General features: G+C 38.4%; 1 protein-coding gene across 2 annotated transcripts in view; it reads right to left on the bottom strand.

The window, feature by feature from the left end:
• Nucleotides 1–24,999, bottom strand: part of SLC35D1 (solute carrier family 35 member D1) — a 49,026-nt gene that overhangs the window by 10,078 nt on the left and 13,949 nt on the right. For both annotated transcript variants that reach the window (XM_077776310.1, XM_077776311.1), the window contains 4 exons: nt 24,184–24,276; nt 7,836–7,903; nt 6,389–6,467; nt 2,881–2,963 (listed from right to left, as the gene is read on the bottom strand). In XM_077776310.1, the coding sequence (XP_077632436.1) occupies nt 2,881–2,963; nt 6,389–6,467; nt 7,836–7,903; nt 24,184–24,276 (323 nt within the window). The remainder of the gene's footprint in view (nt 1–2,880; nt 2,964–6,388; nt 6,468–7,835; nt 7,904–24,183; nt 24,277–24,999) is intronic.

The following is a 24,999-nucleotide window of genomic DNA, read 5'->3' as shown; positions in this document are numbered from 1 at the left end:
GTGTGAATTTCACTGTATTTAAGTCATATATTAATTTTTTAAATGGAAGAAAAAAAAGAATCACAGATAAAGATGAGTCCCAAAGGATCTAGGAATTCTAGCCTGAGTCGTTATGAGGATGATGATGTCATTATCTGGAAAGGCTATATTACATAGGCCAAACCCATAGGCTAACTCCAATAACTGATGAAAGTAAGTACAGAAGCAGGCTCTTGTCATCACCCTTCACTAATCATTCCCTACCCTCTCCACTGCCTTTTGGGGTTTGGTGAGTACTCAGTAAGTGGCTACTGGAAAAACAGAATTTAGAAGGGCTGAAGACAGCCAGGTTCTCAATAGAGTCCTACTGAAAAAAATGCTTCCTAAATCCCAAAATTTGGATGAAGCCAAATAACTTGCTACCAGTGCAAACCTCCTGATTCTTGCACTTGGATCACACCAGAGAAGACTATTTAAACTCTTCTTAAAACAACAAAGAAACTAGGCAGGGTAGAGGGAAGCTAGATGTATCTGGGTCTAATCAGAGAATCTTTTAAGAATATAGTTCAATTATAGATATGTAATAAAGCATACTCATAGTAGAATTTTCATTATATAATTCAGGTAATAAATATATGATGCTGCTGTAAAGTTCTTTCGACTTCTCTGTGAAATATTTTATGCTAAAATGTGGAATAAGAAAGTGGGTTACAAGAATGTGTGAATTCCCTTCCTTCTTTGAAATTAAAAATCATCTAATGGCTAATGGCACTCAATAAACACTAAATGAATAACACACACACACACAGCCAAAACAAAACAAAATGTTCAATTAATGATTTCCTTCAAAGTGCAGTCAACCAAAGATGGACTGACACCATTTCAATGAAAGTGAATCTGATAGCCACTTTGTTTTTTTGCATTTAAAAAATAATGTCCACAACTTATGAGTCTACTTATTAACTTGTGGAAGAACTCAAAAAAAGTCCATAAAAAACCATAATTTTCATTTTAGAGAGAAAAAGTAAAAAAAAAAAAAATAGATTATACTTTCCTCCACAAAAATAAAAGTTACATACTTTATATTAAATTATTCCATTCTAACAATTCTAAGGAGGTATTTTCTCTTTTCTTTTTATTTAAGGAGGCTCCACGCCCAGCATAGAGACTAATGTGGGAGGTTGAACTCACCCCGTGAGATCAAGACCTGAGCCGAGATCAAGACTCGGATGCTTAACCAACTGAGCCACCCAGATGTCCCAAGAGACAGGGGTATTTTCATCCCCAGAACATAAGAAAACTGGAGCTCAGAGAAGATAAACAACTCACTCAAAGTCACACAGATAGGAAGCATCAGAACTGCAACTCCAAACAAGCGCTAAGACTGAATTACTCTTCTTCCTTCTATAATATACAATCCTCAAGTACACATTACACCCGCCGCCACCACCCCCAACTCCTACCCCCACAAACAACAAATGACTTTTCATCTAAAAGATAAACAACTACAGTGGCAAATAAATGTCAGAGAAGGGGCAACAATGAGTTATTAACCTATTATCAATATTAGTATTAAATTCTCATACTGATTCATACAGAAGGTAGACTAGGTATTATCTCAACTTATTTATATTTGAAGAAGTAAGAGCTCAGAGAGGTTATATAATTTGCTACAAATTAAAGAGATGACACTCCCATATTCTATTAGAGTTTACAAAGTGCTTTTTCACCAATCCATACAGAATTCATCAAACACTTATTAAGCAATAGCAGGATTCATTCTAGGAGCTTGAGAAATGAGGCAACTACATAGGTAGAGATCTCTGTCCCCATGGAACTTACATTCTAACAGGAAAGACAGAAAATAGGCAATGAATATAAATAATAAAATTATATAGTATATTAAAAGAGATTAAGAGCTCTACAAAAACAGAATAAGAGGGTTTAGCAGGATTAGAAGTGGAAGAGCAGTTTGTAGTTTTAAATAAGGTTGTCAGGGTAGACTTCCATGAGAAGGCAACATTTGAGCAAAACCTTACAGGCATAAAGGAGTTAACCATGCAAGTGGAAAAGACTTGGCAGTAATCTAGGCCAAGAGATATTGGTGGCTTAGATGACCCTGGGAGCAATGCAGGTGAGAAATGACTCTTTTCTGGATCTATTCTGAAGGTGAGCCAAGAGAACTTGTGAACACACTGGGTAGAAGATTGAAGAGTCGAGAATGACTCCAGGGTTTTGGAACTGAGAGGCTAGAAGGACAGAGTCTGCACCAGCTGATATGTAGAGACTGTGGGTGGAGCACACTCTGGAGGAAATAAAAGGAGTTCAGGTTTGGACATGTCAGCTAGAGACATCAAGTGGCCTGTTAGACATACAAGTTGGAGTTAAAGACAGGGGTCTGGCACAAATACAAATTTGAGAATTTTCAAGCACACAGATAGTATTTAAAACCATGAAATCAATTCTGGAACTGAAAAAGGTCTTTTATACACGCCACTCTCATCACTGATAAAGTCTAAAGGAATCCAGTGATATGTCCAAGGTCAGATACATATAAAGCAATTCTAACAGAGCTGCTATTCTGTAGCCCTGAATTTTCTTGACAACACTGTACTGCCTGCCATCTAGTACAATAAGTAAAGGACGGTTGCTTGAAGGCTAAAAGGAGTTTAGCTTCCAGAAAAGATTCCCTAAATACTGTGCATAAAATACGGAACCATTTTATTCTCATTTCTTAAAAAACATTACGTGAAGACATTAAATATATATAATATACTGTAGGTGCTCCATAAATGTTTAATAGAGAGACAAATTTGCAACAAAATAGCCCCTTACTGTGAGACTATTTGAGTATCCAAATCCCTCTTGTCAAAGTGGTTACATTTAAATATTTTTACTTACCTGATATTTAAGCCAATGAAGTTCGTCCATGTGAAAATATAATCTCCACCAAAGACCATTCCAATATAAGTTATTAATATATTCTACAAGGAAAAATAGCAATATGCTATTACATAGGTTTAACTGAGCTTTTCAATACTAATCTACACAATGGCCCAAATAACTATTCTTAAAATATAAAATTAAATAAAAGATAGAAAAACCCACCAATCCTAAAATGAGTGTAGCATGAGGAAAACCACTAATAAGGAAACAATGACATTAAGCTCTTCCCAATCTACACCTCCAAAAACTAAATACTTTCACCAAGATTTATCACAAGATTTTCCACTTTCCCCTCTCCCATGGTATGGGCTGACATTATAAATCTAAATAGAGAAACACTGCTGTCACTAGGGGTAGAAAACACTAATGCACATTTAGCAATCTTAGAAAAAAATGTTTTTTTCTCCCACTGAGGTAACCACTAACTTGTGAGGGGAAAGTGAAGCAGGAAAACTTCACATGTAAGCATCTTTCTCTCTTGTTTTAAAAAGGAAAAAGGGGATGGTAGGGAGTTCACCAACATCAACACTTTTTAGAGGCATCTTCTTTCGTATCTTAAGAAAACACGTGATAGGCACCTAGGATAAGTGCCTACCTCTTGATTTCGGCTCGGATCATGATCCCAAGGTTCATGGGACCGAGACCCACATTGGGCTCCACACTGACAGCAAGCAGCCTGCTTGGGATATTCTCTCTCTCTCAAAATAAATAAATAAACTTAAAAAAAAAAACCACACATGAAAAGTCGTCTCAAAGTGGCATACCTAAAATTACTTCTCCTGACTCCCTAAACTCCTAGGTCTAAACATCTGCTTCTCTGGCTTTAATTATCTTCAGACCACAGAGATGAAATAAACTTTCCCAAAGTTCAAGCTATTATTCAATTCTTCCCTAACCTCCTCTCTTTCACATTCACAAGTCACTGTCTCCCTCTCCACTGTTTTTTTTTTTTAATTTTTTTTTTAAATGTTTTATTTATTTCTAGGAAAGAGAGAGAGAGACAGCGTGAGCAGGGGAGGGTCAGAGAGAGAGGGAGTCACAGACTGAAACAGGCTCCAGGCTCTGAGCTGGCAGTCAGCATAGAGCCCGACGCGGGGCTTGAATCCACGAACCGCGAGATCATGACCTAAGCGAAAGTCGGACGCTTAACCGACTAAGCCACCCAGGCGCCCCTCCCTCTCCACTGTTACAGCTGTCGCAAATCATAAATGTCACAAACATTTTTAGAACATGGGCTCTCCTACATTGGGCTTATGAAGCAGAAGTAAAGTACCAGAGTGTTTTTAAAAGGCCAAAAAGAAACTTCAAAATTAATTTTATAATGGGAGTGCCTTTGAGAGAACATTCAAAATTATGTCAGCCTCTTCTAGGTCTAAGGATGGAGACACCAAGTTACCTTAGAACATGTTTTTTTATTATTTGAGGGAAAAATTAAAATTAAATACCATGTAATAGTAAATAAGGTCAGTAGACAACTTGAGAAAATGTGTGACAGGATCTCACTTGGAACACAGAGATCCAGAGAGAAAGCAGGTTAATTTGCATAGACTGCCCAGGGAGCTACAAATATCGAAAGGACTGAGAATCCAATTGCTGCTCAAAATCAGTCAGGAAAAGACAGCAATGCTCCCAAAGGAAAACTTGCCAGCATGCACAGAAGAGTCTATGGTAGTAACTCAAAACTAAGACGGCAAGTTTCAAACTTTAGTCTACCAGAGAAACACCAGGAAACCTTTTTAAAAATAGGATTTCCAGGTTCTACTTTAGAGATTTTGATTCGTATATGTAGGTGGGCCTAGGAATTTCCACTTTTAACTAAGTAACCTAAGTAATCTTCCCACCATGATTCAGAAAAACAAGAAATACTGACAGTCCCTTGGGGCAGTGACTGAGCTAAAAGGGCTGTAACTGGAAGGCGGATAAAAGAAACTGCGCTGTGACCAGGGAGGCTCTGAACCAGCAAGGGCAGCAGTGTATTCCCATCTGTCTGAAGATGGAAGACGTCCTTCAACAGCGATACAAACAGTGAGAAGCAATAGCAGTTGTAACTAATCCCTCTAGACTTTGGAAGTAAAACTGATCCCTTGGGGACAGAGTAAATTAACAGGGTTCTGTGGGGAAGAAGAAATATCAAAAGAAAAGTACTGGACTTTATGTTAATAAGAAGGTGATTATATCTGTACTCCATGCTGATAAATAAAAAGAAAATACACTAAGAAATCTTAAGCAAACAGGTTAGTTATTAAAATTAAACAATGACTTTCCTACACTATCCTTTTTGGCTAAAAACATGGCAACAACTGGCCTCTTATTTTCTTGCTGTTCTTATTCTGCATTCACTCTGCTTTACAAAACCAAAACAGAGCTGAGAGTTGATTTGAGGGGCTGAAACTATTTTAGCAGCCTAGGCCTTTGCATGCAGATTAACTGTCTCTGGGTTTCCTGGGAATTCACACAACTAACTAGTTATAGCTTAATTTAGAATTTTATTTACACCAAACACTACAATTCCATGATTTGAAGTCACGGAATTTCTGAAATTTTAACCCAAATCAAGTTGCTAAAGCGAGGGCAAGTAGACACCACTCCATGGAGAGACAAAGGAAACATAGCAGAGCAGTGAAAACTTTATTCTCTAATCCCTTCCCTCACTATTCACAAATGGGGAATCAGAAAAGAAGCCCAAAGGGCAAGCATTCTTTTCACCAAATGATCAAGAGCTTACCTTTCTCTCTCCCTCTTTCTCTTACCTCCCCTCACCCTCCTTACCTTTTTTAGAAAGCAAGCCTACCCTGCTAATTCATTTGGAAATCTGGCATGCTGTGGAATCTTAAAGTACTAGAAACACATTAAAGTACTAGAAGCACAAAGTCAGATGGAAGAGGACTCAGGCTTCAAGCCACTAACTTCACCTCAATACTCAAGTCAACTTGGCTCTCCTGGCTGAAGACAAATGAGCCTCCCTCAAATAAAATGGATCTAGAGGAAATGACATCACTGGAAATGTTAGACACAGCTTTTAAAAGTGGGCCATTTAAGGTCTGGCTCATGCATTGGAAAAATCCCTTGATTAACTTCTGGCAGGCATCCTTTCCCTACAATAGCCAGAACTCAGTTAAGGGAGAGAACAGAATAGTTTTCATTGGGTGTTAGAAGGACAAACTTATCACTATCAAGCTAGTTACCTACCCTGTCTTAAACAAGCCTGATTCCTCTTCCTCTACACTAAGATAACACATTCTCCTTTTCCCATACTCCTCAGAGCTGAGTTGCTTGAAAGTGGAGATTATACCCTCCTTGAGATCTTAAAGATCGCTTTAGAAACCATCACCACAATCCGTCAAACTAAGACATTCTGTCAGGAAAAAAGGATTATGGAGCTTAAGGCCATAGCAAGACTTAGACTAATAATTTTCAAATAAAGCAGGTACCTAAGAGATAAACAGTATTCTTTTCAACTCACCTTAATACAGCCAACTATTGTAGTTGTAAGAGCAGAATTATACTGCGTGCAGAGTACTGTTGCATACATCAAGATAAACCTGGAATGAAGAAGGATGAGGCATAAGAGCCAGTTGCTTACTTTACAGCAATCTCAAGCCAAGAGAAACAGTGTTGGCCATGCTAGCACATTGCAGTCACTGACCATGAGCTTTCCCCACCTTGCCCCTGCATGTACTACAGCTTTAGATTTTAAAAATTTCCCTAACAAGAAACACAAGTCCATTTGTTGACCAGGTGTTTTCCCAGCTACCCTCACCAAAACCTTGAAACCACTGTTGCTAATCCTGAGTACTCTCTATATTATATTCCCACTAAGTCACCTAACCCAGATAGAAAGCTGAGCTCACAGACCATGAGTCAGGTGTGCACCTCCCATTGGACAATATGACCACTGGACCAGGAGGAAAAAGAGATTCTTAAAGATGGAAGAAACCCAAGCCAGCATTACCTTAAGAGGGGCTACAGTTCACCTAACACTTAAGGTTCACTTAAGTGGCAGCAGTTAGAGCGGCCAGATTTACAATGAGGTTTCCAAGCTGGAGTACCAAGGTACCATGTCAATTTTATTTTGAAGCACTTGCTCACCATGTGCCTAGCCTGTGCCAGATTTAGTCATAAACACCAACTAAACTGACTGGCCAAGGAAAAACATTCATTAGGGAAATACAAAGGTGAAGAAAAGAGGCACATTACCAGATACCCTCTTATTTTCCACATCCACTCTTCTGAGAGGGAGATAACCTGGTGGAGTGAGTCAGCCCCAAATTCAAAGGCTGCTACTGCCACCTGCTAACTGCAAATTTGGACAACTTACTAGAGTTCTGAGCCTACTTTCTCATAGGTAGGCAGACAAAAATACGTGTCCAATGGTTAATGTAGAAATAAAATAATGCCTTTTGACATATAATGGTGCTTATCGCATACTAGGTTATTTGGTAATGTTAGTTTTTTTTTTTTAATTTTCTTTAATGTTTTATTTACTTTTGAGAGAGAGATAGAGACAGCGTAAGCAGGGGAGGGTCAGAGAGAGAAGGAGGCACAGAATCGGAAGACAGGCTCCAGGCTCTGAGCCAGCTGTCAGCACAGAGCCCGACGTGGGGCTCGAACCCACGAACCGTGAGATCATGACCTGAGCCGAAGTCAGACGTTTAACCGACTGAGCCACCCAGGCGCCCCATGGTAATGTTAGTTTCTTGTCTGCATCCTTCTGAGCTTGACTCTGGGATCAGTTTAGAAGCCCCTAAGGGCACATTCCCAAGGTCAGTGAAACCACCTGAATCTGGAAGTTTAATTATTCTATGCTGATACATTCAAGTCACAGAACGGGATACTGAGGAATGAAGCAAAAGGACCCTAGAACAAATTTCTCTAGGAAAACGATCTGCTAACAAGGAACAAAGGCTTACCCCATCACACAAGAGAGAGTGAACTGCAGAAGAAAGAGGGTGTCAGCCCAGCCTTCAAAATCCATTGCCTGTAATACAAAACAAAGTATCTGATTTTAGAGCAAGCCCTCCAAATGGGACATTCTATTCTTTAATCAAAATCCCATGAGAAAAAATCCTATGTTGCTCCTACCATACATACATATATATACATTTCCCTTCATCACTCAAAGGATAGAGAGTAATGTTTAAGAATTTGATATATATGGAGCTGAACCAAAACAGCCATTTTCAGAAGGTTTTCTCCTTTCTGAACTGTTATGTGAGGAAGGTCTCATACTTCTCCCTGTTGGTACAAAGAAACAGGTATTTGCTTTAAAGCAGAAGCCATATCTGAGACATGGCTAATCTGAGCAGCTCTCCCAGATGACTAGTATGAAAGACTTTCTCAAACATTAAAACATACTTCTTTCCTACAACATGTGAAAACTCAAACACAGCCTTAGTTACACAAATTTGGCTGAGGCCAATCCAGGGAGAATTACTATTTTAAAACAGCTGATGGTAAAAGCAAGGTTTTATGCTGTTTTGTTTGTTTTTAAGCCAAAAGCAAAGGAATGAAGAGAAATGAAAGGGTGCAGTGATCACCTCATCCCTCATCCAAGAGGGAAACTTTCCCTCTCAAGTACATGATATCTCTTATAATATCAGTTTGTTAAGCAAATACAATAAACATTCCGCCTTTTATCTTTCTGCCAACCCAATCAGCTTCAATTCTTGTCACTTCAACATAAAGCTCACAGCTCCAGGGCTCCAGCAACACGAGGCTCTTTACTGTTTATAAAATATAACATGCATTTTCACACTCATGTGCCTTTGTTTGGAATGCCTTTCTCAACACTCAGAATTCTGACTCTTCACAGAGCAAACTAAAACTTAAGCAGCCACTATGTGAAGCCTTCCTGATAAAAACCCTCTCCTGTGCCCCAACAGTACTTCTCTCTAGGACTCTTATCTCTCAGAACTGCAAGTCTTTCCACACAATGTCTACAGCTCCCTTCAAGGAGGACTGACACCACATCTACCTAAGCAAATTCCTAACACAGCATTTGGCATACAGCAGACACTCAATTTGTTCATGGTTCTTTGTTGAGGCACAATATGCAAAAAATAAAATTAACCATTTTTAAAAATGTTTTTTATTTATTTCTGAGAGAGAGAGAGAGAGAGACAGACAGACAGACAGTGTGAGCAGGGGAGGGGCAGAGAGAGGGAGACACAGATTCTGAAACAGGTTCCCAGCTCTGAGCTGGCTGTCAGCACAGAGCCTGACGCGGGGCTTGAACCCACGAACCGTGAGATCATGACCTGAGCCGAAGTCAGACGCTTAATCGACTGAGCCACCCAGGTGCCCCTAAAATTAACCACTTTTAAGTGGTGATCCCCTCCCACATTTACAACCTCTAATCTACTGTCTGTTACTAGAGTTTTGTTCTTCAACAATTTCCTACAAATGGGATTGTATAGCATGTACTCTTACGTCTGGCTTCTTTTCACTTGGCATAATGCTTTTGAGAATCACTTATGCTGTTGCATATTTTTGTTACATTCATTTTTATTACTGATTAGTATTCCATCTTATGGCTATACCACAATCTGTTTAGTCACTAGTAAATAAATATTTAAGGTTGTTTTCATGACTTATTATCAATAAAGCTATAATGAACATTTGAGTACAAATCTCTGTGGACATTTTTATTTTTCTTAGGTAGATACCTAGAAAATGGGTGGGCTGGTTCTTTCAGCAAATGTATCTTTAACTTTATAAGAAACTGATAAAGTTACTATACTATTTTGTACTCCCACCAGCATTCTATGAGAGCTCCTATTGCTTTACCTTCTCATCAGCACTTGGAACAGTTTACAAGATCACTGTAGTAAGTAAATGGTATCTCACTGTAATATTAATTTGCATTTCTCTAATGGCTAATGAAGTTGAGCATATTTTTTTAAAGTTTTTTAGAAGATTTTAAAGTAACCTCTGTACCTAATGTTGGGTTCAAACTCAGAACCCCAAGATCAAGAGTTGCATGCTCTACTGACTGAGCCAGTCAGGGCCCTGCACTGAGCATATTTTAATGTGTTTATTTGCAATAGCATTGCTTCTCTGGTGAAGTGTCTGTCCAAATCTCCCAAATTTATCTCTTTGTCTTATAACTGAGTTATTTTTTTTATGTATTCTGGATACAAGTTCTTAATTTTTTATATATAAAAAAGTCACACATACATGATTGTGTAAATATTTTCTAAAAAATTACATGTTATATATGATTATTATATATTATATACATGATTGTGCAAATATATCCTCCCAGTCTGTGGCTTGCCTTTTCATTTCCTTAATGGTGCCTTGAAAAACAAAAAAAATTAATTTTGATGTAATCTAACGAATTGATTTTGTCTTTTACAATTCTTGCTTTTTATGACTTTACTATGAAACTTAGTCTAATTCAAAGTCACAGAGATTTTGTCCTAAATTTTCTTGTAGTTTTATAGTTTTAACTCTATAATTCAGGTCTATGCTAGGGGCTGTTATAAAGTTCCACCAAGAGAGTTTTGAACAACAGAAACTTTTGTGTCACACTTCTAGATGCTGAAAGTCAAGATCAAGGTGCCAGCAGGGATGGCTCCTTCTGACAGCTGTGAGAGACAATCTATTCCAGATTCAAGGCCTAGAGGTTTCCTTTTGGGAAAGTTTTTAACTAAAATTCAATTTCATTAATAAAAATAGAGCTAAACAGCCCCATTAATTAGGGCTTCTAATTATTTTAATTAAGAAGAGCTTTTTAATTATTTAGTAGAATAGGGCTATTCATGTTATCTATTTCTTCTTGAATAAGCTTTAGTAGTTTGTCTTTTTCAAGAGTTTGTCCATTTCATCTTAGTTTTTGAGTTTACGGCATAATGTTCATAATATTCCATTATACTTTCAGTATATGCAAACTTTGTAATATCACTCTTTCATTCTTTTAATATTTTTTAAATTTTTTTGATGTTTTATTTATTTCTGAGAGAGAGAGGCGTGAGTAGGGGAGAGACCGAGACAGAGGGAGATACAGAAACTGAAGCAGGCTCCAGGCTCTGAGCTAGCTGTCAGCACAGAGCCTGACGCTGGGCTAGAACCCACGAACCGTGAGATCATGACCTGAACCGAAATTGGACGCTTAACCAACTGAGCCACCCAGGCGCCCCTCTTTCATTCCTTATATTGATAATTTGTGCATTATCATATTCTGTCCTGATCAACTGGCTATGGTTGAGCAATTTTATCGAACTTTCATTGGCCTCCAGGTTTTAGGTTCACTGATTTTTCTCTATTGCTTTTCTGTTTTCTATTTCATTGATTTCTGCTCTTACCTTCCTTATATTTACTTTGGGTTTAATTTGCTCTTATTTTTTTCTAGTTTCTAAAGGGAAAGGCTTAGGTCACTGATTTTAGACCTTTCTTCTCCTCTAATATATGCATTTAATTAAGCTATGGATTTACCTCTAAGCACTACTTTAGTATTAAGTAAATTCTGCTGTGGCTGTGTCTTTTTTAATGTTTATTTTTTTATTATTGAAAGAGAGAGAGACAGAGTGCAAGCAGGGGAGGGGCAGAAAGAGAGGGAGACACAGGATCTGAAGCAGGCTCCAGGCTCTGAGCTGTTAGCATGGAGCCCAATGCAGGGCTTGAACTCACACACTGGGAGATCATGACCTGAGCCTAAGTCAGACACTTTACCAACTAAGCCACCCAGGTGCCCCTGTTGTGTTTTAAAATTTTTAATGTTTGCTTATTTTTGAGAGAGACAGAGCATGAGTGGCAGAGAGAGAGGAAGACAAAGAATCTGAAGAGGCTCCAAGCTGTCAGGATAGGGCCCAACATAGGAATCAAACTCATGAACCATAAGATCATGCCCTGAGCTGAAGTCGGATGCTTAACCAAATGAGCCACCCAGGTGCTCCGCTATGTTGTGTTTTAATTTTCATTCAGTGTGAAATGCTTTCCAGTTTTCTTCATGATTTTTTTTGATCCATGTGTTATTTAGAAGTGTTTATTTACAAATATTTGAAGACTTTTCCATGTATTTTTATGTTATTAATTTCTAGTTTAATTCTGTTCTGACCAGGGAACATACTATGATTTCAATTATTTAAAACTATTAATAATCATTTTATGGCCCAGAATATAGTTTATCTTGGTAAATGTTCCATGTGCAGTTGAAAAGAATGTATACTCCATTGTTTTTGAGTAGAGTGTTCTATAAATGTCAAATTAGTTAATGGCGTTGCTCAAGTGTTCTATAGCCTTAAACGGCTTTCAGTTTAGTTGTTTTATCAATTATTGAAAGAGGAAATGTTAAAGTCTTCAACTATAATCGTCAATAATGTGCTAATCCTTTCTGTTTTATTAGTTTTTGCTTCAGATATTTTGAGGCTTTCTCATTAAGTACATTCACATTCAGGACTGTTATGCCTACTTGATATATTAACTCTTTCAGCATTATGAAATGTCCCTCTTTATGGTATAGTTTCCTTTGAGTTTATTATACTTACAGTTTGTTGAGCCTCTTATATGGGTAGATTTAGTTTTCATCAAATTGGGAAAGACATCTGTCATTAATTCTTCAAAAAGTTTTTCTACCCACCCTCTTCTTCAAGACTACAGTTACCCATATTATAGACCGTGCACATCACTAGCAATCTGTTCATTTATTTTCCAGTCCTTTTTTCTCCATGTGCTTCATCTTGGATAATTTCTATTGCTATTTCTTTAGTTCACTGATCTTTTCCTCTGCAGTGTCTAATCTGCTGTTTAATGCCTTCTACTTTATTTTTCAATTCAAGTTATTATATTTTTTTCCTTAAAGTTTCATTTGGGTCTTTTTTATAGCCTTCTTTTCTCATCCTTTCTCCCTCCACAATCCTTTACTACCTATTTTCCAATGTCTGAAAAACACTTTTCATACATGTTTGGTATTCTAGTAGGTTCAAGCAGGAAGATTAATCCTGTCCCTGTTACGCCATCATGGCTAGAAGCAAAAGACCAAATTCAATCACTGACTCGAATTATACACCTATCTCATATGATGCCTCCACTGGGAAGATTTCACAAAACAGTGCATTCATATAAGGTTCCTTCTTGCCAAACTGTCAAGAACACTAAGCGCTACTTTTATCACTGACGCTGCATGTACGTGACTAAGTATATGTAGGTATGTGACTATTTGTATCAACATGATCATCTATCCAGACACTGTGAATGCCTTCATGGTTTATCTCTGTCTCCACAGTGCTTAACAAAGAGATAGCAAATAGATGTATCCCTTATTAGATAAATGAAGAATAAATGAAAGAAGTCATACGTTGTCTCATGCTATGCACTTTTATACTGGTAAACACACCCCTCCTCTCCGATAAAAAATCATTTAAACACAATAAAGCACAGGCTGAGGACTCAGGAGACCAGCCTCTACAAGCAAGACTATAAATTCCTTGAGAGCAGGAGCTATGTCATATGTCACTTCTGCATAGCCCCAAGCAGTTGGAAGTGTTAGGCACAAATAGCTGAGTGGAAAAAACATCCATGATCTCTGGCTTAGTATAATTTTCTACTGGCAGATAAATCAGACTTTACTTTTAATACATCCACACACCCATGGACCTGGGTAGCTCAGTCTGTTAAGTGTCTGATTTTTGATTTTGGCTTAGGTCATGATCTCATGGTCTGGTCATGAGATAGAGCCCCACATCAGGCTCTGCGATGGGCATGGAGCCTGCTTAGATTCTCTCTCTGTTTCTGTCTCTCTCTTCCCTGCCTCTCCCCCACTCATGCTCTCTCTCTCAAAAAAAAAAAAAAAAGGGAAAAGAAAAACACTTAATACACCCACACACTACTTGTACATGCTACTAGGTTTCAAATTTCAGATTAAATCTATATAATTTTAAATTTTCTTAAAATAGCAAAAGTCATTTTACTGGCCTACAACTCATTAGTTTTTGCACTGAGTTTAGTTTTTCCTTTTTTGAAGAAAAAGGCATAGCCCATGAAACCAGCAGGCAGGCATGGAAGAAGTGTCTTTGGGACTTTGGAAGGGTTATTGGTACCGTGCAGTAAAAGCCACTGTACCTAAAAAAAGCAGCACACCAGGATTCAGAAGCTCAGTATCTTGCAATACCTCACCACTGTTTCATTAGGCCAGCATTAGCTTCTGTGAGGGAGGTTAAAACTACATATTAAGGCTTCTTCCAACTCTAACATGAATGTTAGATCAGCTTCTTAAGGAGAGACTTTACTTCACTCAAGCTGAAACACATAAAAGAAATCTCAGGTCTGGGGCACCTGGCTGGCTCAGTCAGTTGAGTGTCCAACTCTTGATTTCAGCTCAGGTCAAGATCCCAGAGTCATAGGGGCGTCTAGGTGGCTCAGTCAGTTAAGCGTCCGACTTTGGCTCAGGTCATGATCTCATGGTTCATGGGTTCAAGCCCTGCATCGGGCTCTGTGCTGACAGCTAGCACAGAGCCTGGAGCCTGTCTCCGGATTCCGTGACTCCTCTCTCTGAACCTCCTGTGCTCACGCTGTCTCTCTCTCAAAAATAAATAAAACATTAAAAAAAATAAATAGATCCCAGAGTTGTGGAATCGAGCCTTGAATCAGGCTCCACACTCCGCACAGAAGTTCAATCTCTCTCTCATTCTCTCTCTCTCTGCCCCCCTCGCCCACCTGTACATATCCAAAGGAAAGGAAAGGAAAGGGGAAAGGAAGAGAAATGAAAAAAGAAATCTCAGGCTTAAGAACTTTCCTCAACCCTAAATTATCCTCCTTTCGACTCTTTTACCCCAAAGTCACTAAGAGAATAAAAATAAGCTGGTGTGATGACCATGAGGATTCTCTGAACCTTAGTTTCTGCATACATAATAAAAGAAATAAGGCTATCTTGTAGAGTTGTTATTAGAATTAAAGATAATATGGATACACTGCCTGATATGAAGGAAGTCCATCTCAATTAATAAATGATGACATTTACTGTATGTAAACATCATTTCTAATTTTTAATTTAAAAAAATTTTAATGTTTATTTTTGGAGGAGAAAGAGACAGAGCATAAGCAGGGAAGAGGCAGAGAGAGAGGGAGACACAGAATCCGAAGCAGGCTCTAAGCTCTGAGCTGTCAGCGCAGAGCCCAATGTAGGGCTTGAATTCACAGACCACAAAATCATGACCTAAGCTGAAGTTGGACACTTAATCAACTGATCCACCCAGATACCCTTTAATTTTTTTATCAGTGACTTAAGAGTGGAAAAAAATCAGTTATTTGGCAAAGGCTTCAAATAAAACTCTCAGCTCCTTCCCTCCTTTAGCTCTAAACATCTCCCTGCTATCACTGTACATTTTCAAATCTACTATGTCCCCATTATGTGCCAGGTCCTACGGCTGGCCTGCGGGCACTGTGCCGAAGACAATTTAGTTTAGGTTTGCTAATAAATGAAGGAACAAATTGTGACAATAAAAAAGTACTACCTCCCTTATATTTGTGGAGTGCTTTATAGTTTACAAAATGCTTCTGCATACATCATGTCACTTGATTCCCAAGTAACCCTCTGAGGTAGAAAAGCCAAGCCTTATTATCCCCAGAAGACAATGAATGACTTACTTTACATAACAGAGCTAATACATGGTAGCCTTGAGTCTATACACTCAAGCCCAAGTTTTTCTACACTGAGCATTAAATTTTATTTAGAAAAATGCCCCAAATAAATACTGCACAGTCACCTTTGGGAACATAAGAACTGTATCTACAGAATATTAAAATAAATCCCATGAACAAAATTCCATTTACACAGAATTCAAAAATCGAAAAACAATTCTCATGGGATTGTTTCCCCTCTCTAAATACTAGGCCTGTCTCTGGAGAAAGCCAGTCTACGGCACAAGCAGCCTATTGCATTCCTCTGCTTTGCCACAGGAATGTCTCTTTGGCTACAACAGAACAAGCAGCAGCCATCTGAAAGTATAGCTATAGGGTGAATATGACCCAAACCCTACTACAGTAGAATGGAGTCTACTCCATATCATAAAGATAGCATAAAAGAATAATCGAAGCTACTGCTTAGTAAGAACTTATTATACTTCCAGGTTCAGAAATGTTAAGTAACTTTCCCCAAACTATCCAGCTACTAAGTACCTGCTCAGCCCCATAGCCTATCATATTCTTTTAGTTAAGTACCAGGAAAAACCAAAGGCAAGGTAATATGCTCTGAGTTTTTTCTCCTAGAGAGCTTCACATGCTTATTATTAGATCACTGAGTCAAAAAGTGGGCATTTAAATTCTAAATCTGCCATTAATTTTCTAAGTCCATCATAAAGTCACTTAACCTCTCTAAGCCTCTACAAATATAGACAACAGTCTGCTTCATCTGCCTCTTGTAAGACATCAATTCAGAGGATGAAATGCAGACACTTTATACAAAATTCACATACTTCCATACCACTGTTACCTCTCAGTGATAGATTTGCATGCAAATTTTTCTTCTCCCTAAGACAGGAAATACAGAAAGCACAGTGAACATATATTTTGTTAATCAAAGGCGGGGTGAACATTTAAAAAAATAAAATGTCTGCCTCCAAATATAGATAATAAAGAGCCATTGTGAACAAAATGACTGCTTGGTCATTGCGATACAGAACTAGATGGGCTCCCTTCCACAAGTGCTACAATCTTCAGTCTTGGCTGAGTGGTGGCTGTGATTATAGGCTGCACATACAAAGATGCTTACACTTTCCTTTTGTTTTGAATGAAGTCTCTGGTTCTGCAGGTGCTGGTGGTATAATGTAATGCCACAAGCCAATACATACCACAGGCATTAAAAAGAACATGGCATAAATCAGTGGGGACCTACCACTTCTGAAAACTAGGCATTTGGTTTGAATGAGACTTTCAGTTAAATAAAAATACTTGAAAAAAAAAGTTTAATAAAAAAAGTGTTCTCTTCTAGTCTAGGTTAAGGAAATTAAGAAAGGGGGTATGTGAGTAAGATTAAACACTACCATAACCTAGTCAATAAAATCTAGTCTGAGGATACAATCAGATTTTGTCTTCTATCCCAGCTCTAATCAACTGATTCTGGCTATCTGAACCACTATCTTGGTGAACAGTCAGTCAGTGGCTATTTCTGGGTTAGCAAGGAAGTGCCATGACTACTTGACAACGTCTACAATGAACAAAGGATAACATAAGCACCAATTCACCACCCCTAACCTAAAAAGAAGCATGTAATAATTTCAGGGTACACCTGAGTCTTAGATATAACCATTCTCACTCACTTTGCTAAGCAGAGTCACCAGCTTAACTGAGATTTGAAATAAAATCCAAAGCACAAATGGCAGATTTCTTACATGTTTTGAAACCTTATAAGCTTTGATATCTGTTTACTATAAAGTCTAAAAATAAACAAATCACTTGGTCTATAGACTTCATGGTAAACTGAAGAAAAACTGATCCAACCCACGTGTTTGGTATGAGGATGCAAGGCCCAGAAAGCAGAAGGGACCTATCTATGTGGAAAGAGTAATTCAGGGTTTGAGAATCCGTCTGTATGGTCTACAGTGACCTAGAAAAGATTAATAACTCTGGACAGGCTAAACCAACAGCCTAAAATTCTTCATTATTTAGTCAGCAATGCTTAAAAAGAGACACCTCTACTTTTCCTGTAAAACTCATCTGAGCCCTGTAATTTAACCAGTGATACAATGAAAACATTATACAATGTAGCAGTGTCCACAGTACCAGCCTTGTGAGATCTACAGCAAGGGGTCTGTTCCTTCTTCCCTATGTGAGAACACCTAGCAGGGTGTGCTGTCAGAAAGCCAGGCTCTAGCTCCTGTGACTGTGAATCACTGGCTTTGTGCTGCAGACATTCCCTCTTGGGGCAACAACTAACAAGTTTAAACACAGTCTACCCTGACACTTTGGAAAGCAATTAGTCAACTGATACTTGATCTACCTTTATCTATGTTAACTAGTTATCTTTTATTTACAGTGGGTTGGCTTTTGAAGAAAGAGAATGTTTCAAAATTAGAAGACATGCTTTAAAAAACCAAATGCTGACTATATTGGTTCCTTGTTTTCTGGTACAGCCAGGATTTTGAGAATCTTGAATAAACTTTTTTTAAAAAAATTACACACACACACATTTGCACACACGTTTGGTTTCTCAGAAAGCTTCCATGGATTTGCATTATGTGCTCACTGGGTTGTGTTCAATTGGATCCTGCCCTTCAATTTTTATGGTAATTTAGGTTTTTTCTCCCTTGGCCTTCAATTCTTGCTTAAAGACGGTGTCAGCCCTATCAACTGCTCTGTAGAACTGCTGCCTCCCTGGGGAGCTGCCCTTTCAGAGCCCTCTTACTGGATTCCTGTCCTAACACAGAGAACTTTTCTTTCCTCTGCCTTCTAAAGTTAACAGTGAGATTTTGAAAAAAATAATTTGGATCTGATCTTGCTTTAATTTGTATGCTGGGTCAAGAGTCTGTAACCCTGAATAATGAGAACCAATTAATCTTATTTTAAACTTCAGGATCCATCATAGAATGGTCATTATTTATAGAAAAACTTTATCCTTTCCTTACTGTTCCTTTTATAAAATGTAATTTAAGATACATTCACCCGGCTCTACAATCAAAAAAATATAAAACGTAAATAGTGAGAAGTCTCCCTCCCATTCCTGTTCTATACTTACTCTGTTCTCACGCACCCTCTCACACACGAATTGGTTACTTTATTAGTTTCAGGTATATTCTTCCAGAGTTTCTTTACTTAAATTAGTGAATAAAATGTATGTGTATATACATTATTTTTCCTTTTTATTTTACTCAAAATGTAGCATACCATATGCAGCTTTACACCATGCTTTAACAATTTATTTTCTTGATCTTTTCATAAATACATACAGAGCTTCCACGCAAAATGGCTCAGGGTCAAGAAAGCCAGGAGTCCAATGGAAGAGAGCAAGTTAATAAGCACTGGTATTCAGGAGTCAGGGAGCAGCTGGGCTCGTGCCAACCATCAAAACAGCAGCCTAGTCTCCACACTGGTATATCTTCTGCTCCTCAGAAATTCCATCTCAGCCCAGGAAAGGGCCCTACCTAGAGAACTAACCAACTCAGTTGATAAAACCTACTCAGTTTACACTTCACAAAGCAGGGCAGGGGAGCAGAGAGCCTTGTCCAAAATCAGGCAGTGGTCAAGGACAGAACTGGAAGTTGCCTCTGCATTCTGCCCCAAATTCTCTCCTTTGTATCCCTTATGTCACAAACTTTTAGGGACTCATCATATCTTCAGAGTAAATTTCAAATTACTGTATCTAGCACTTGTCCCAACTTAGAAGGAGGCAGGGTGTGACGTTGTAGGAAAAGTGAGAGTACTGGTCACAGTCAGGAAACCAGGATTCTAGTCCTAAGCCCTCTTTGGGCCCCAGCTTCCTCAACAGTGAAAGAACAGGCTTGAACCAGAGTTCTCTAAGGTCTCTTTGAAGGCCTCCAACATCTTTGACTGGCACCGCCTAAGCATACAGAAGAGGCTGGTCCCCGCAGCCGGCCCTGAGCTTATGATGTTAGTTCCACCCAGAATGTATCTTCTGTTTCTCTTCCGCCACATCTTTCAAGGCCCACCTTGATCTTCCTGGTATTCACTTAACTCAGAAAATGCTTCTTGTAAAGAAGCCAGGCACTCCCACTCCCACCTCAGCACTTAGAACCTGCTCTTACCTCCAACTAGAGGACTCCTTCAGAAGTGCCGCACAAACTGGTCTCAGTCCATTCAGTTCCATGCCTGATCATATGAAACTGAGAAAGATGCCTTCTCTACCATCTCATCCCAAGCAGCACTTTCCCAATCACTCTCCTCCTTGTTCTATTTCTCCTCTCAGTTCTTTTTTTACTATTTGTTTAGTTGATTTCACCCACTGCATTGCAAGCTCCTTTAAGCAGCAAGAAGTCTTTTTTTTTCTTTTCTTAAATTTAGAACAGCACCTGAGTAAAGCACTCAGTAAATATTTGTTGAATGAAAGAAATATGATTACTTGTAAAAGATTAAGTAATGATAAGGCCAAGTTTCAGAAACTTTACTTCCAATATTACTCTGAAGGTGTTTCTCACAAGCTTGTTCTGTGAGAAAGCTCTGCATGGAAGTCCCAAACAGGGGTAAACGTAAGTCAGAGACGCAGCAAATGGCTCTGAGAGATGTAACCAGACAAACAGTAAGAGATCTATCTGGAGTCAGACAGATTCTAGTTCTGAACTCTGCCACTGTGGAACCTTAATCTTGTTCTTAACCTCTAAAAATAATAACCAACCTCACAGGTATACAAGGAGGATCAGGGAAAATGATTTACGTGGAAGCATCCTGTCAAGTATAAGGCATCATACCTTACAGGCAAAGTCTTCCTAAAGGCCAGAAGTAGCCTCAAATTGTTAACCTGGGAACAGCTTTATTTAAAGATAAACTGTCTCAGGGCATCTGGGTGGCTCAGTTGGTTAAGCATCTGACTTCTTATTTCAGCTCAGGTCATAATCTCACGTTTAGTGATTTCGAGCCCCTCATCGGGCTCTGCGCTGATGGCGCGGAGCCTGCTTGGGATTCTCTCTCTCTTTCCCTCAAAATAAATAAATAAACTTAAAAAAAAACTGCCCCACAAAAGTGTCCACTCTTAAAAAAAAAATAAATGCACATACATGAATGTCCACTTAATCACATACAGTGAAGGAAAAGCACAAGTCTAAAAAAATACATACTGAAAATGAACCCAACTTACTAGAAAACTCTCATCTGAAATCATGCTACATATCCCCTCTGTAAATATGAAACCCTTTTTGCCAGGACTTCAGACGTACAGCCTACTGACTATGTAAAACCAGATCCTCCAATGGAGGAAATAAAACTGTAACCTCTTACAGAACACTACAGCCTCTTGGATGTGCTAGGTCATCTGTGGGTAGCTTCTGTACATTGTTTCTGTGCTGGTGAATAAAAGCAAACCCCTCAACCACCTAAGTTCTATCTCTAACAGCAACTCCCAGAACAGGTTAGCATTACTTGTTGCATTTAGTGGATAAGAAAACCAAGCTCTATCTCTTCTAAAAAGTCAATCCTGATATTTAATCCAAACCAATTTCTTTCTAACCTGAATACTTATGGTACTGACTGACAAGCACGCACTTTGGTGCTAGATCTCATTCCATCTCTGTAGCATGCCAGTGTCTTCCTTGTGTAGCAAGGACTATGTCATATTTCTCATATATTCCCAATGAAGATGCTCAGACACACTCATCTGAATTGAACTTAAAATGAAACTGCAGTGACTAGTCTCATAAGCATACAAGGAACTTAGGCACAGAATCCAACAGAAGTCTTACTTCTTTCACTGTTACTTGTTTCATAACCTCCTAAAACAACACTGATTATTCATATCACTTATATTTTACTTTGTTTGTAGCCAAAGTTCCGTGAGGCACTTTGTCCCCAGCAAGGAGAAAGAATTGACCCACTTCCATTTTATATCCCACTACGCCCCCAAAACACTTCTCCCACAAAACCTAGAACAGGTTATTACTCTAATGTTCACAGGTCTACTCCCCAAGACGACCGTATGGTCCTCAAAGACAAGAAAACCACCTAATTCATCTTTTTCTTCCCTTATCACCTGAGCCTAACATTGTGAGACACACAGTAACACTTAACTATTTGAGAATGTTACAAGGAGAACATGTGAAGGAGAGACTGTTAAGAAAAAGAGCAGGAGATACTAAGATTGGCAGCCAGTGTGTCCATCTACACCCTAGTAAGCGTATGATACGAATAATATTGGGACGCCGGGGTGGCTCAGTTGGTTAAGTATCCGACAGTGGCTCAGGTCATGATCTCACGGCTTGTAGGGTCGAGCCCCACGTTGGGCTCAGTGCTGACGGCTCAGAAGCTGAAGCCTGCTTCGGACTCTGTGCTTCCCTCTCTCTTTTTCTGCACTTCTCCCACTAGCGCTCTGCCTCTCTCTCTCTCTCTCAAAAATAAACAAACATTTAAAAAAACTTTTTTAAAGAACATTAATTAATAATAAGAGTGAGGATAAACAAACACTCATGTGAAACCTAAAATGCTGATGGGGTTTGATTAGAAAGTAATAAAATTCAGCTTCTATTAGTTTATCATCCCAACTTGAAAGTATTCAGGTGAACTCTGTCATTCTCAACATTTCTTCCAAAATAAACCTTTCTTGAAATTGCCTGGCATTTTTGTTAGAAATTAAAAAAAGATTACTCATATTCTACTCCTTTGCATAAAAAAGGAAAAAACCAGTGAGATGAAAATCTAAATTTCATCCTATGATAGGTGGCAAAGCAACTTTTTTCACTACGAGTAAACATTCTCAATTATACTGAAGCACTGCAAGCTGACTGTTACTGAACTTTCAAATATGCATGAATTACGTTACAACCTGGCCAACAACTTCTATTTAAATGATCATCACTCTGGAATGAAGAAATATCCCCTTTGGTCATTTTTTTCAAGTAGCTACAAGCTACTAGTCAAAGTCTCAAATCAATGAGAATTCCATCTTTGCCAAGTCTATAGACTACCTAACCACATTAATTCTCCCAACTTTCTCATGTACAGACTGACCTCAAGATTTGGATCCCCCTGTGCTGCCATGAGGAGTCTGGTGACTTTACCTTACATTTTTGCCCCATAGCTAAAGGGTAAGAGGTGTTTCTGTCAAGGTCTCCTAGAGGGTGAGAGAACACTGTGGAAAGACCACGGCCTTTGGAGTTCAGGCCTGAGTCTAAAATTTTTTTGTTTTATTTATTTTTGAGACAGAGAGAGACAGCATGAGTGGGGGAGAGGCAGAAAGAGGGAGACACAGAATCTGAAACAGGCTCCACACTCTGAGCTGTCAGCACAGAACCCGATGCAGGGCTCGAACCCACAAACCATGTGATCATGACCTGAGCTGAAGTCAGAAGCTTAACCAACTGAGCCACCCAGGGGCCCCTAGGCCTGAGTTTAAACCCTGACTCTATTCACCAACAGTATGACATTGGGCCAGTTACTGAGTCTCTCTGAGCCCTTATTTCCCCTATTTCCTTATTGGCATAATAGAGATAATTCAAACTTTTAGAGGTGTTCTGGCGACTACATTATATTACATATGTAAAGTAACTAGCACGTAATAGGGACTCAATAAATGTTAGTTTCTCTTCCCATTGTTTTCACAGCCACAAAATACTTCTTCAGCACTTTTTATCACTCAGAGTACCAGCTCCATTTCCTACTTCGGAGTCATTTTTAGGCCTGCTGGTAGCCAGGTCACAGTTCATTAAAACATTTATACATTTTCAAGATGATCTATGTGTTTTTTAAAAGAGTTCTTGATGAATAAAACAAAGGGCCTTTATAAGCTTTATAAGGTTTTTTCTGACCTTTGATTGAAGAACAATTTTTTAATAGTCTAACTACTTTAAAACCTTGTCTTTATTTTGGCTCCTGCTGATTTGTGGGAATTGTCACAGTCATTACAGTAAATAACCAGTAAATTTATTCTGAAGAAACAACTAGGCAGGGGGATCATTAGAAGAAATCTTGTTACAGAAATCTTGGCAAAATTCTAGGTTTCCATTTAGTCTGCAAAATTTTGTAAATTCTAACAAAATGGTATCAATTTTTCTCCTATGAATAGGGGTTTGTTTTAAAGAAATATGCTTGTATGGATTTATTTTGCTACTCTACTGTGGGTTTAGCCAACCATTTTAGAAAATGAGTAAACTATTAAATGTGTTTTTACATGGTTAAGTTACCACATGATGCTAAATATCTCCTAAGGAAAAAACCTAGCTTAGGATTTAAACCAGCATGACAAATGTAAAACAAAACAGAGAGCTTCTTCAAAATATCAAATATTTTGTTTAGATTTGAAGGATTCTACTACTTCAGGATTTTTTCATTTCTCAAAGATAGTTTGCCTCTATTCTTATTTTGTAGTTTAGTAGAAATGTGAAAAGTCCCCTCCTCTCTCCTTCTGGCACATTAGAGAAGGACACTAGTTGGCATGCACTATTTTTACGTTAACAGGCAAAGCTATTTTGAGCCATTTTAGTACCATCCAATACTATGCCAAGAAGAAACCTTAGCATGACATTAGCAAGCTAAAAAACAAACTCTCAGTTTTTGGTCACTCAATAAGCACATTACTTTTTAACAACCGCACAGTCTATCTTGTGGACATAAATAATAATAAAAGTCAAAAACATAAGTCATTAAATAATTACAAAGTCTTACCTTTTGCGCATCTCCTGTAAAATATGCAATGGCCAGGGTGGGCAGAATCATGAACAGTGCATTGTAATAGAGAAGACCATATTTTCCCAGCTCCTAGAATAGTAAATAATTAGGTATTTCATTTCGTTCTAGCAGACAGATATACACACCCATGTGTAATGGTAGAATTCCACTACCATTACACACACACACACACACACACACACACACACACACACACCCCGTTCCCCACAATATAGACAGCAATTCAGCCAAGTTGTAAGTCTGCAAATGTTAATAACCTAAACTTTCAAAATCAAAAAAGAAAAACAAACCTATAAGATTTTAAATTTATTTGAAATAAATCCTTTGAGTGCTTAAAATGACAGAAATAAAAATAACTTCAACTGGCTACCTCAAAATAGCAAGCAGGGAAAAGTTTATTTTGAATATACACACATCTCTCTATATAACCACAGTCCTGAAGCCCTTCCCTTTCCCTAACGGAATCAAAGTCAAGTCAGTCTTGAGCTTTTCAGAACCATAACCAAATGCCTTATTTAAGAGAGACAGATGAGTAGATACTGACACACGTACTCACACCTAGATCAACATGACAGACATAACTTACCAGTGAAGTATTTCTGAAAATGGATACGTGAAGTACAATGAAGATTAAGATTATTCTATCAACACCTCCCAGAAGTATGATTTGTTGTGCCCTCAGCTACTGGGGAGCAACAAAGAACCACACACACCTTCAAACGCAGGGAGCCTATGAGAACTCTTGGCCCACTTTTGATTCACACACTTCTAAGACATTCAGCTGGAAGAAGG

This window comes from Crocuta crocuta, unplaced genomic scaffold (genome assembly GCF_008692635.1).
Source record: "Crocuta crocuta isolate KB4526 unplaced genomic scaffold, BGI_CrCroc_1.0 scaffold17, whole genome shotgun sequence".
Lineage (NCBI taxonomy): Eukaryota > Metazoa > Chordata > Mammalia > Carnivora > Hyaenidae > Crocuta > Crocuta crocuta.
The sequence above is the reverse complement of the archived record's forward strand: the minus strand, read 5'-3'. Positions and strand labels throughout refer to the sequence as shown.